The sequence below is a fragment of the Microtus oregoni genome, unplaced genomic scaffold (assembly GCF_018167655.1).
Source record: "Microtus oregoni isolate MIOR12 unplaced genomic scaffold, Mior012 000026F_ref0000081, whole genome shotgun sequence".
NCBI classification, from domain to species: domain Eukaryota; kingdom Metazoa; phylum Chordata; class Mammalia; order Rodentia; family Cricetidae; genus Microtus; species Microtus oregoni.
This window is the reverse complement of record NW_024543085.1, coordinates 32,362,989-32,377,456: the sequence shown is the minus strand read 5'-3', so window position 1 is coordinate 32,377,456 and position 14,468 is coordinate 32,362,989. Positions and strand designations below refer to the sequence as shown.

General features: G+C 43.2%; 1 protein-coding gene across 7 annotated transcripts in view; it reads left to right on the top strand.

The window, feature by feature from the left end:
* The window catches only part of Dgki (diacylglycerol kinase iota), a 448,005-nt gene that overhangs the window by 181,346 nt on the left and 252,191 nt on the right, over positions 1-14,468 (top strand). For all 7 annotated transcript variants that reach the window (XM_041675727.1, XM_041675726.1, XM_041675728.1 and 4 more), the window contains exons 4-6: positions 1,882-1,956; positions 3,225-3,281; positions 11,893-11,958. In XM_041675727.1, the coding sequence (XP_041531661.1) occupies positions 1,882-1,956; positions 3,225-3,281; positions 11,893-11,958 (198 nt within the window). The remainder of the gene's footprint in view (positions 1-1,881; positions 1,957-3,224; positions 3,282-11,892; positions 11,959-14,468) is intronic.

Below are 14,468 nucleotides of genomic sequence, written 5' to 3'. Positions count from 1 at the left end.
CATCCCCTTCCTCCCTATTCTTCCTTCTGTTTTTGGTTGTAGAACAAGACACTTTCAACAACATCCTTAGGTGTCTTGGTTTCCCTTATTCTTTGATATTTGAACCATCAATTAATTGCCAAACATACTTATTGTTCTACCTCATATTAGGAAGATCAAAGCCAAGAGGGGGTCACACGCTTAGCGTCCACAAACACAGCTTCAAGTGTCATTGCTGTACTATTTTGTGCATTTTAGTGGTAGCTGGTGACACAGTTGTCACTGCTGTCTACAGAGGCTCGTGTCCAGTGTTGTTGAATGATGGGACCATAGGAGAACTATGATCCCATCATTTCTTTCCATCAGCCTCTCCCAGCATCCCCAGGGCTGCCTGCAGTCCATCCCTACAGGGCCCTTTCTCCACAGTAGCAGTGTTGGGTGTGTTTCTGACCTGCCTGCTCCACTTGGCTTCACTGTCCTTCCTCTCAGCAAACCGTTCAGCAGACACAGCTTACCATCAATCTACAGTGATACTTTCCAGATGTACAGGGATGCCCAGCCTTACCCACCTGGGTTCTTTGGAGTCTCCTGTTATTGTGAGTTTCTGTGCTCAGAATGTATTTGTGGTCTCAGGTAATGTTTAGTTTTAAAATTATCTACTATCTATCTATCTATCTATCATCTATTTATCTATCTTTGTACTGAGTTCCAAAACAACCATGTCTTAACACGAAGAATAACAACTAACCCGTCAAGTGCTGTGTTAATGACTTGATTCCAGTTCATCATCTTGGGGAAGGGAACACTGGTTTAAGATGACCTGTTGGGTAAAGTAAATATATACAGTCTTTAGGGTGTCTAAGATCTTTACATGTAACATAGTGCATTTCCTGTCGCCTTGGTTACTACCACTCAACAGAATCATGAAGGCAGCTCTTCCATTGGGCCATGTGTATCCCTAGCAGCGCCTCCAGGTGACGCTGGAAGGAATGACATCGAGAGCCCTCTCAGTCATCTCTCTCCTTGCACCACATTGGGGTTTTAAATTGTTGGAGACAAGCTAGACCCTGACAAGCTTCACGCTGTGAATGTATACATTTCCAAGGTTGTCAAGGCTACATTTTATGATACTTAGGAGCCAGACAGATTGGGTGTGCTGTGGCCTCATTGGCAGGCCTTGGACAGGTCACTCACTGTGTGTGGGTTTTCTCATCTGTGAAGCAGGGGTGGGGCTGGTCTCTACTTCATAGGGCTGCAAGAGTTAAGTGAGTTATCATCTGTGAAGTGCCCATGAGAACAGAGCAAGACCTATAGTCTTACTAGCGCCCCCTGCTGTCTTTGTTGCTCTTTATTGTTGTTGTTATTGTTGTTGTTGTTTCCTGGGTGTGAAGCCAGACTTGTAATCGCCCTCCTGAAGACATGGGTAGAGACCCAAATAGCACAGCGAAGAATTGTGTCTAGAACAGAAACTTAAAGCAGCCAGTCTTTGAAATTTAGCCTCTGATGATAGTAAGGATGGAATGCTTGATTCCTATAAGACATAAGTAAGAAGGTTGCCTCTGTCCCTCAACGGTGCAAAGGAAATTTTTTTAATAAAAAGTGTAGAAAAGTTAGAAAATCTTGAGGGCAATGTTTCCGTTGTTCAGCTGCAACATTGAAAACTGATGTAACAGAGCAAAGGGCTTGGCTTATATTACAAGCCTTATTTGCAATGGTATTATTCTTGTCATATTTGGAAGAAGTCATCTGGGTCACTCTGACATGTTTAGAGATTTTCAATTTGCTAAGGGACAGAAGTAATTTCAGTGTTGCTTGATTTCCGGAGCCTCTCTTTCATATCAGGGAAGTCTCCAGAATCACTCGCTAACGTATCTTTCCTGTATTTTGAATTGACTGTTGCAGAAATCCGCTCTCCGGAGGAAGTGTGCGGTCTGCAAAATCGTGGTCCACACAGCCTGCATTGAGCAACTAGAGAAGGTAAGAGAGCGCCACCTGCTGGCGGATGTATTCACTGCCACGACTTGTCGAGATTTGGTGTCAATTTCTAACTTTAAAAACAATGGCTTTAGAAAACAAAAACAAAAATTGTGAGTTCAGTATGACTACCAAAGTAACAATGAAAAGGCACTATATGAAGACCATTAATTCTGTTGTCTTCCTGAGTTTAATTTGTATTATGTTGTGTTGGCTTTTGAGAAAGCCTAGCACACACCAATTCTCTTTCTCTTTTCCCACAAGATGTTTCCTTTAAGGGGGAAAAAACGCAAGAAGCTTTTTAATATTGTAGCTACCATATGTTTCTCTTTGTGAGTTCACGTCTTCCTAAAGCAGCTCTAAGGGAGAGAGCCAAGCCGGCTGAACGCAGCCCTCAGACTCGGCCGCAGACCTCCTGGGCAGTGTTTTCTGCTGGTGCGGCATAAATGCGTGTTTGAGCGGGAAGTGGCATCCCAAGGGTGGTGTCTTGTCTCCAGAAGTGGATTCTGAATAGTCTATTTATTTATCAGCTGGGGCCGGGGTGGGGAGGGAAGATCTGTAGCAGAGTGTTGCCTGCTGCTTTCACTGAGAGTTCTTACTCTGTGTCCAGGGAGACCCTTGGTAGTGTCTATATTCTCATGCTGCTGCTCGTAAACGCAGTGGGGATCTTTTAGCTTTGCACAGTGTCTGCTTAGCTTCGACAGCCCCACCAGCTGCCGTCAGCTTATATCTTAGAGCCCTGCCCAGCACTTTGAATCTACCTCTTCTTGTCTCCACCCTTTATACAGAAGCGAAAGTGGCCACGAGGGCATCTCCCATCCGCAAAACAAGGCCATGCTGAGTCCTCTGCAGGGATTGACTGTGCATGCCTTTGAGTGGTTATCACAACAATTAGGACCGCTGGGGTTTATAGTTTCTCCTTTTAAAAATCTAACTCAAACGGATGGGTTCAGCTGTCACATGCTTTTTCTCTGTCTTTTTCTCTGGCTCTTTCTCAAGTTTACAGGCTAAGGGCATTTTAGTTTAAAGTTAGACTTCATCAGTGAGAACTCAGGACCACTGGCTGGAGATGTGAAATCACTCCGCACCAATGCGTGTTATCTAGTGAGATGCTTTAAGGAAAATAAACTAAAACAGATTGCTTATCCTTTGCGGGCTTTGTTTTGTAGTCTCAATGTCTACTGCTATTGGTTGTTTTGGATTTCAGGTAATTCTCTTTAACCTGATGTCAATCACTAACATGATGTGCTTTTTTTTTTTTTAAATGGCAGATTAATTTCAGATGTAAGCCAACATTTCGGGAAGGAGGCTCCAGATCACCAAGAGAAGTGAGTTTTATGAGTTGTTTAAAAAACCACCTTGAGTTCTCGTGGGTATAAAGAACCCCAGGTATTCACCCAGGGCTGACAAATTAGTTCTTCCTTCTTCCGCTATACAGTAGTTTCTTCCTGATATGCCAATAAGCGCAACGACTTGCCGAGTCCCTTCAGCACACTGCGCTTCATCCTGCCAGTGGAGTGTGTTTAGGAGCCACGGTTTTAATGACTGAAACAGAAAAGTGGGGATGGGAGAATGGAGGAACTCAAAGGATAGAGAAAACAAAATCCTGTCCTTTTCTTCTGGCCGATTTCCCTTTGGGATGGGTCTAAGCTATTCTGGGGGTAAGAGACAGCACAGTTACAGGTTACCCACGTTCATGCTACAGTTGGGCTGCTTTTAGAGCCAGCCTGAATGCTGTGTGACTCAGGGCAGCTTACCTATTCTGTGTCTACCACTCCCTTTACCTGTGAAAGCAACACACACATCCATCACCCGAGGAAGTTAGGTTTGGTACTCAGGACATCTCCTTGTGGTCAGGTCGTGAAGACAGACTGGAACCGAGAGCAGTTTGTTTGATGATGGGATTGTGAGGGGAGGAGAGAGCCTGGACATAGGACTGCTTCTTCTGCCTTTGTGTGGAGGAGACAGCTACTGCAGTTCAGAGAAAGTGGGAGGAATGTGTGTGTGTGTGTGTGTGTGTGTGTGTGTGTGCATGCGCAAGAGGCAGCGCTTTTGTCCATACTATTCTAGACACTCTAGATCCAAACTCCAAATTGTACTCTCTAATCCACAGAGCAAAAACTTTCAGGTTACAGAACTCTCCCTCCTGAGCAGGCAGTGCGGTGTGTCCCAGTGCTGTCCACTCTCTCCCAAACACTGTTGGCTTCTATTTTCTCTTTAAGAATAAGAATTCTTGGTAAGTGTGCTTCCTCTGGTCTATTTGCATTCCCAGTGAGACAAGTTTCAGTTCCACTTGGAGATTCACCCCTTGGGAACCTTCCCAGCCATTGTTCTCCTCAAATCAGCCCTGTGTAACCACGAGAGAGGGAGGGCCAATCGGTCAGATGAAGGACTTCCTGGAAGACATGGGCACTGGCTGATTCTCTCAGGAGCTATCTAGGGCAAGGGGTGGGACGCGATAGACACAGAGTGACAGACTTCTAGACAGAAAGCACAGCAGCACGCAAGCAGAGATGAGAGATGTTAGGAAGGTGTGTGATGTGGGAGATGAGTGAGAGATAGACAGGGACGGTCCCTGGAAGCCAGGCTAACAGTCACCAGGGATGTGGAAGTAGATGTTACTCTGCAGTGTGAAGGAAACATCACATAGTTAAGGGGTCATACTACTGGGGACATAAAGACAGTCTGAGTAGCTCCTGCCGTAGACTGGTTAAGAAATGATTGCATCTGAACTAAGAGAAACATGGTGTGGTGAGATGAATCTAAAGAAGACAAATTGGTAGAATTTAGTAAAGGATGCATTTTGGGTGGGAAAGCAGTGGTCCTTAGAATAAGCCAAGCTCCTGTTGGAAGAAGATGACTGGAGGACGAGGCTGGCCCAAGGATGCACCGGAGAACTGATGGGTTTACTTGTAGAAGCATCAGGATTATGGCGTCCCCTTTGCCCCCAGATGGATTTGCCCAGTGCATATCTGTGTGGGTGCATTTGTAAAAAGAATGGTAAGCTATCAGTGAATGGCCAACGCAGACAGACTCTTTGTACTATGAAACTAGAAAAATTTGTAGAGTAGGGCGGAACATGAGTGAACACACAGAAGATATCAGCCATTTGAAATGCAGTGAAGAAAGAAAGACATTGTATAGGCCAGGCGAGGTGGGGAACACTTGTGGTGTCAGATATCCCACAGGCAGAGGCAGGAGGATTCCTTGCATCTGGGAGTTTGAGGCTAGATTGGACAATGGGTGAGATGATGTCTCAAAAAAAAAAAAAAGGAAAATGGTAAAAGAAGAATAATGTTTATTATGATGAAAACAAGAAGACTGAGAGACAGCAGGGTGACAGGAGGTGGTAGGGATGGGAAAGGAAGCTTTAACCTTCTCATGGGTTGGTTTCTTCCACTGTTTGGCCGCAAGATGTGAGGGGAGTGTGGAAAGGGGGGTGGCGTGCCGTCGGTGCTGTCCAAAGCTGCAGTGCTGCTGGGAGCTCCCCCAGGGACTGCTCAAAGGAAGATGCTTTTCTTCTGAAAGTCACAGGGGCGTCTTTGTGTTCCTAAGCTGGAGGGACTGAATTTCTGACCTAAGAGTGTATATGCCGGCCGCTGGTTCCTGCCCTTCTCTTTCTTTCTTTCTTTCTTTCTTTCTTTCTTTTTTTTTTTTGAGACAGGGTTTCTCTGTGGCTTTGGAGCCTGTCCTGGAACTAGCTCTGTAGACCAGGCTGGTCTCGAACTCACAGAGATCCACCTGCCTCTGCCTCCTGAGTGCTGGGATTAAAGGCGTGCGCCACCACCGCCCGGCTCCGCCCTTCTCTTTCTGTCTTTCCCTTGGCCTCTCTCTCAGTTATGATCCTATGTAAAATGTCTCCTTTGCAAGTCTCAAAAATTGTTTTCATTGGCTGTAATATTTCTTTTCTCCCAAACTCGGCCTTCTCTGAAAGCCTTGCCAAGGACTGGATCTCTCTTCTTTCCTTGCCTTTCACCCTCCACCTGCCACACCTAGAATATTCCCAGCAGCAAAAGCGTGCTGGAATAGCTTCCAGCTGAAATTCACAAAGGAAAACGCTAGCATTCCTTACCTCCCAACTGTGCTATAGCTGCTGCTCTGATGTTCAGTTCTGTGCTCAAGGCCAAGCTTTAGGAACTGTTACCCGTCTGGATTATTGTTAGTATGTCATCTTCTGGCATGTTAACCTGTTGTTGTCTAGTTTACTCAGTCCGCTTTCTGAGGCGGTGTCTGTCACTGTTGCTAATCATCATACAAAATTTGGTAGGTATTTTTCTGTCCTTATCCAATCTTTCAGAAATACTCAAAACATCCACGCGATCCATTCTTCTTGACTCCCAGCGGTGCTCTTTCATCTCCTTTGGACTCCCTGCTTCCTTGGCCATCCCTGACTGCTTTCAGTGCTCCTTGCTCGGCCTCTGCATCTCTGCAGGGCCCCCTGGGTTTAGCACTTATCTGTATTCTCCAGCCTCTGCCCGCTGTCACCAGGAGAGCTGAGAGCTCCTGCCTTTACGCTTATTCCCAGTTTCCATTCTTGAGATTCTATTTGGCATGTCCATTTGCTATATCATGCTCGTCTGAAATACAATAGATCAAAAACCCAAACTACTATCATGACCATAAAACTTTCTTCTGCAATCTATTTTCACCTTATAAAATGACCTGTCCATTTGCAGACACTGGGGGAGTGTCATATTGATTCTCCGCTACTTTCAACCTCAAATTCATTTGTCAGTTCGCAGCTCAGTCAGTTTTATTTATAAACGTATTTCAAATCCGTCCATTTACCTGCGTGTCTGCTGTCAGCTACTTTGACTAAGGAATGAATATTTCTCACTCTGACCACTGTGGTAACTTCTCCATGATTTTCCGGTTAGTTCCTCCTACTTGCCCATGATTTAAGGAGCATGTTTTTTTTTTTTTTTTTTTTTTTTTTAAACAACAACAACAAAACTAGTAATCAGGCCAGGACATTTCCCACTGATTTTTTTTTTCTTCTGAAAGACCCGTGTGATCTGACCTTGCTTGTGTGTCTTTCCAGCTGCCAAAGAGACAGTCTCTAAGTTCCAGAGGCATGGGACAAGGTATTCCTCTCTCTCGGATATTTATGTTTTTCCATAGCAATATTCCAGATTTTTTAGCTTTTCAGTTCAAACATCATATCCTCAGAGGGTATCCTAGTCAGTCCTGGCTGCTATAATCAAATACCACTGAGTGTTTCAGTATCAGTAAAGAGACTGTTTTTTGTTTTTTGTTCGTTTTAACATTTTTGGAGAGTCTAAGATCAGAGTGTTAGCATGGTGTGGTGCTGGTGAGAACACTCTTGAAGGTTTCAGACTATTGCCTTTCTGTGTCCTTGCATAGAAGAAAGAAAGCAAAGGTTCCCTGGGGTCCCTCTTACAAGGCACTAATCCTATTGATGAGGGCTCCATCCTCCTGACCCAAGTTCGTGGCGAAGGTCTCCTTTCCTGGCAGTGATATCTGGGTTTAGAATAACAGCATATGAATATTTTGGGGTAACCCATCAGCCCATTGTAGAGCTCTTCACTGTTGACCCCTGTGAAGAGTAAGCTTACTTATTTTTGCTAAATATGTTGTCCTGTTCATTCAGGTCATACTGTATGTCATAATTATTTATGAACATTGCCATTGGCTTTCCTGATAGTGTCTCTCTCCATTAGTGTAGCCTTAGGGATTATGCATGGAGTTTTTCCCCAAATAACTGTGCCAGGACATAGATGGACCAAATGATCAATGCGTATCTGCTGCCTGGATGCATTTGTAAGAAGGTCCGTTTCTTGCAGAATTAATCAGAACCTCATTTCTAAGTCAGCGGTTTATGAAGGGCTTCTGGAGATGAAGCTTGTGACCATGACTCCCTCAAGTTACTTAATTAAGGGACTGGAAGTCAATCATTTAATGAAATGAAAGAATATTCCTGTTAGAATTTGTTTGACCTGGCCTCAAATCCACATCCACTGTTTTCTTACTAATTGGTAAGAGTCTGGAGACTCAAGACTGCTGATCAGCGAGTCCTATCTTTGTAAGGCAGTTTCTTAATGAGTATTTGTTGGACTCCTATCTTGTGCCTTTGTGAGGTTGGTTTTCTTACTCATGATCGCTGGACTGAATTATGATTTCTAATTTTTTTTCAAGTATTCAGTGAATAATATTTTTAATTGAATTGGGTGTTTAAAAGTAACTGAACAATTATATATTTTTGCTCCCAATACTGAATATAAGCCTTGAAATAATGTATCATTGATATTTTAACACCCATAAGTAATAGTTTTTTTTTTCTTGCCCAGTACTTGAAGCGGTATATAAATAATTCAGAAACTATGATGGACAATATAAAGATAATGTTTTAGAAGCCTTTGTTGGCCTTCTTAACAACAATATATCAACAATCAGATAAACAGTGTAAGGATCTCAAATCTAATATCAGCTTACCAATGTGAGATATGTGAATTATGGTCAAAAGAACACAATGTGAAACATTTAATTTCAGCCGAACAATTCAGGAGCTCTGAATAATCTCTCAAAGAAAAGAGTGTGAAGAATCTGATTTCAGTCTAATAATTTAGGAGATATGAATGACAGTCAGAAGAAAATGGCATGAAAATTGAAAGTCCTTGGGCAAAAAAGGTTAGAAGCAATAGTGATTTGATGGTAATGGATTTTCTTTTCCTTATGGAGGAAGCCAGTTGATGGTCCTCCTTCTCCCCAGTGGTAACCACATGGTTTAATTGTCAGATAAATAAGGCTGGGGATTCTATTCAGTTCAGTAAACATTTATTGACTATTTACTTAGTTGCAGAATAAGTTTATATTAGGCCTAAGAAGAACTCTCCGCAGAAGGACGTGTGGCATCTCAAATCATACAACTAGAGATTTCAGGAACTTGGTCAGCTTCCCCTGCAACAACAGTTTTAGTCAGTTTAATCAGTTACTTTATCTGTGCTCTCAGTTCTTCGGTTCCCATCTACTCATTGGAAGGGTAATCTTAGTGATGTCTATTGGTAGAGTCATATAAGGTCACATAAATATTTCCCATAGAGTTACAATGTTTTATATCATAAATGGACAATAAGTCTGCTTGCCAAATGGTCTGTGTTGTGGTACAAATGATCCAGTCAGCCACCTCATTTCTAAGTCACTGCTGATTTGTGGGAATTATTGGCTTAATCCTTTGAATGGAGCCGTCATTAGCTAACTGATCCCATGAGTCAGTTGTGATTTCTCATAGATAATTGCACCTAATCCTCCCAACATTTCTCTCCTTAAATTGATAGTCACAGAGTGGTTTGTAATCTCACCAAGTAGAGAATTTCTCTGAACATTAGTGATGATGTTCGTTTTCCTTCAGTTCTTGCAAAGATAACAGCTATTATATTAATTGTTTCTATGCTTTTTAATTATTATTTGACATTTTTAGATATTCAACATTTTGACTTCTGACTGTCATTGCAATTGTTTATTAGAGTGTCATGAGGAAGTAGTGGATCTAATCTTTCAGAGAACAGAGGCAGAAACCCAGGGGGAGGAGAGCCTGCTCTCAGCCAGTGGGAGTAGTAATTTTGGTTTTATGCTTACATTTTAAGTGACCTCTCTGTATGTAAGTAAAAACAGATCTTCAGCGGGGAGCACTCTACAGTATTGTGAGATGGGGCATACTGAAGTTAGCAGAGACTCCTGTACTTCCCAGTCCTTATTCATAAAGAGGTACTGATCTCTAAAAGAGGCCCAGGGCTTAGCATCAATGTCACCTGCCAAATAAGCAGCTAGGTGCTCCAGGACTTTTGTTCCCAGTCAGTAGGTTTTTCACTGAACTGAACTTATCCCTAAACATCAGCAACTTTGCACGTTCTTGCAGTTACTGTCTTGAAAACCACAGACAGCCATTGTCCATGTGGGTGCTGAAGCTTACGCAGGCATCTGTGCCAGCCCAGTCCTCCAAACTTCTTCAGGGAGAATCGTTAGGATCGTTCCAGTAACCTGAGGATCTCTCATTGGAAGAAGATCTTGATACTAGATAACTTAGGCAATCCCATTCTAATTGCTTGCTAATGAGGAGGTAGATATGTTTCCAGGACTGAAGGACGGGTGGCAGCAATCGCTGTAACAGCAGAAGAGGAGGCAGGGGATGTGAGGACACTAAACTACAATTATTGACCCAAATTAAGACATTTCAGTATTTAACAGCTCTGGAACTTTTCTGGTGCCTTCCTACTAAGAAGTATCTCTACCCATTATCATTCTCATGAAGATTAAAACAATTACTCTATATAAAATATTGTTAAAAGTGTAAAGGAGTACTTAGTAAGGATTAGCTATTCTTATTAACTTCTTTCTGAGAACAATGGAAAATTGAGTTTTTGTTTTACTGAATGGCAGCAGTAGGAAGAGCAAGATGAAAATCACACTGATTCCTGGGATCATTTACTATCATCAAAACACCATTGTTCCTCCAGGGACCATATTTTGCTTTATTTTAAATTGATTTGACATTATTAGGAGAAATTGAAGTGACATCTTAGTATGAAAAGTACAGATGCTTGTTGGAGGTCTTGCCTAGAATCTCAGGTCTTGACACAAGCAACCAGCCTTCCTCCTCCCATTTCTCCTCTGTTCCTCTTCCTTCCTTCCCTCCTCCTCCTCCTCCTCCTCCTCCTCCTCCTCCTCTTCTTTTTTCTACTTTCTCCCTCCATCACTCCCTCCCTCCCTCTCTCCTTCCTCTCTCCCTCATCCCTCCCTCCCCCTCCCCCTCTATCTCTCCCTCCTTTCCTTTCACAGTGGTCTATTTTCTCCCATCCAAGTATTAACCAGTCCTGTCTCTGCTTAGCTTACTCTACTAGGCATGTTCAAGGTGGTGTGGCTCTAGACAGATCTGCTTTCTTTGTCTCCATGTAGAACAGTGTCTATGCTATATAATAGGTAATCTGCTGGCAACATACATTAAAGGTACTGTTAAAGGGAGAATATGGTTTGTGGCTGAATTCTATAAGAGGTGCGCTAGCATGAGGCAAAGTGTGTTTATCCAGGAAAGGACAGGAGTCAGAGGGAAGGAAGCACTTTATATTGTTGGTGTAAGAGGAATGAGGGATGCTAAGGCTTCTCTCCATCTTTAGTCTGTAGATGACACACCCTCCTGCGGTGCATTCTAACAGCCAGAGGAGACTGAGTTGCTTGAGTCTACCCCAGTGATGACCATCACTTGGGAAGGAAGACTTTCCTACAGCCTAAGACAAGAATCAACCTTGAATGCCGGTCTAGTTCAAGGTGACTTAGAATGGTACATGAACAATTGTCATCCATATGCCAACCTTCTTGTCTTCAGCTTTTCTTTTCTTTGACGTTTCTCTTCTTTCACTTTATCAAGTTTCTCAAGTCAATGTCCCATATCAGGAAATGTTCCTGAGGATACGATCCTTTCAGTTCCTTGTAGCTAGAAGGTTTAGTATAGTGTGGCACATCCCGCCCTTTGAAGTACTGTGTGTGCATCGTTCAGTTGAATTGGAGATTATCCCATCAGCATCTTCCCCTTCAGATTCTCACCACTCTTTGGGTTTTTCTTTTATGAGCCACAGCCACCTCCCAGCTGAAGATCCTTCACCCATTCACAAATCTTCATGGGCTTTACTCATAGGAAAGTGCAGTGAGTGCCATCTGCTGTGCCCTTGGCCCTGGAAAGACAAGGCTGGAGGAGGGGGTCGGTGGAACGCACAATGCGGAAGATTATCACAAGTGGAGAAGGAGCTTCCTTTATACTGAGTGTGCTCACGTTTATTGTTGCATGAGTCCAGCCTACATGTGTTTGCTTTTGTGCTTCTATGGGTTTGGATTGCAGCTTTTAGAAGTCTCCAGTCCAGAACATCAAACAGTGAACACCAAGGGCTGCAGATTAAAACTTATTCATTTCTCCTCATTTTCTTGCAGAACTTTGTACGTCATCACTGGGTCCACAGGCGGCGGCAGGATGGAAAATGTAAGCAGTGTGGTAAGGTAAGGGCCCAGCCACCCACGGTCACTGCAGCAGGTCCCTCAGGCCTTGGAAGCTCCCGAGGTAGATGGGTCCCATCTCTAAATGTGATGTTCCCTGTATCGTTTTTATTCCTGGTAGGCCTTCTTTCTTTTTTTTTGGTTTGTCTAGACATCTCTACAATCAGTGACAATCTAAATAAAAGCAAATGATTCTTTTCTTCCAGAGAGATGGCTACATTGGTGCAAGGACCTGTTGAAAAAGGAAGTTTTCTTGTTTTGTTAAAGTCCTTTATGAGGGTTACTGACCCATCCTTTTTATTTGATCAGCAATATCAAAAAAATAAAATGGAAAAGAGGGCAGTTGAGCTGATACACAAGTGAGGACATATATATATCATGTTACATGCCATTGTGCGGAACTGTCTAGACTATCACACAGTCGAAGGTAGAAACGTGATGCTTTCCTGAGACACTGTCCAGTCTCTGGTAAAAGATGTTTCCTTTTCCGGAGTTTCTGTTCACCCCTCCGGATTCAGGGATGCTTGGGAGAGTGAGGTGGGGAAGGACAGTGGGCAGTGTGACCAGTTCCGTAAAACGCTGTACATTTTCCATCGTGCTGACCTCGACTTATTTGAGACATAGCTTTCCCCAGTATACAAAGACTGACTTTCCAGATGCCCTGGTCTGCTAGGAGGATGAAAGTGTAGCACGCAGCATGGGTTCTATTAGAACAGATGACTTCTGCTTTTGCAGAGAGTGATGTAATTTGAGAGCTCAGGGAAAGGATGTGAAAGAGGAGCTGAGGGCAGAGGAGCTAGTTTTGGATCCAGAAAGTGATTGTGGTGACACCCCCGTGAATGCTTCCTCTTCTTTGGAAAAACACCATCCTGGAGAACTCTGTACCTCATACCACTCGGCAGTTAAGGCCATAATAGAACTGGAAGAATTTCATTAAGTTAGAACCCATAAACACAATGTCTTTTGTGGGGAATATTCCCTGGAGCCATATTGCACCGTCTCTGTAGTCTCCTTTTATGGCGGCTTAGTCAGCTAGTGTGGAAGTGCTACTGGACTCTCTGTACCCTGTGATGTTATGGCCTTGACTCCTTCCCTGGCCCGGGTTCTTCAGCAGCATCCACAAGTGCTTACAGTTTGCCGAACACCACGGGTATCAGTGGACACGTCCTGGCTCATCACACAAAGTTCCCATAAACACAATGCTCTTGTGTTCGTATCCTGCATTTATAGCCCTGTTGCCTATAAAGTCTTAGACTCAAGCAGTTATGAGATGGATGCTTTTAGTGATGTGTTTCCTTGTTGGGTAATAGATAACCCTCGCTGGATCCCAGCTTCTCCCTCGGACTGGAGGCAAGTTAATGACTCTGCTTCCATTTACAGAGGAAGGGATTGCAAAGTCACGTCAAGTCCAGGTCTTTATGTAACTTCTATTAGTACTGTTGTCAACTGTTACACTTGCTTAGATTCTAAACCTCTCCTTTATGCACAAGTGGACACACAGGCGTGCATGTGATGGATAGATAGATAATAGACTAGATAGATAGATAGATAGATAGATAGATAGATAGATAGGCAGATAGATAGATAGATAGATAGATAGATAGATAGATAGATAGGCAGATAGATAGATAGATAGATAGATAGGCAGATAGATAGATAGATAGATAGATAGATAGATAGATAGATAGATAGGCAGATAGAGAGAGGGAGGGAACTAGAGATAGAGACAGGGAGACAGAGAGACAGAAAGGAGGGAGAGCACTCAGAGGAGAGCAGAAGAGGGAGGGTGTGCTCCGTAATTTTGCCACTTAAAAAATAAACACTTCACTTAGGAAAACTTCTTTATGTGCATATAACTTTGATTGTGGTTTTGGTGGTTTGTAAACTTTGGGGATTTTAAAGGAATGCTAGTGACTTCTTGATGGTTTCAATGTCTACTTTTTAATTCAACAATAAGATAAATAATTGGAGCAGTGTTCTCTTGAGGCTTGAATGTGCATTTGGCTCTGTACGTATGGCTTTTAGTGGCCATCTCATGAGAGAGCCTCTGATGCAGAATTGCGTAATTCTTTAACAGGAGCTGAACCCCAGTCTACCAAGTGTGCAACCATTGTGCACAGTTTTACATTGTTGCTCGTAGTTGTTGTTATCAAAGAGGCAGAGTGAAGTCAGAAAAGAGACATTCACACTTAAGACATTCAGTCTGATGAGGGTTTGATACATAAAGAAAATATTTAAAATGGTATGGTGGGGATGACGATCACTCCGATGCCCACTGACAGGGGACCCAAAGAGACCAGAGCCCATGAAGAGCACACCACTCACCAGCTAGGGGCATACATATCCCCATTTGTTTCCAGCCAATACTGGCCAAATCCAATGCAAAGTAGAGCCCAAGGCAGTCCATAAACGCCAGCTTTGTTCTATGAGCCCATAGAGTTTGCCTGGTTAAAGCCAGGATACATGCTTTAGCCTGTAACTAATTATTCTTCACTGTATCCATTGTGTTCATT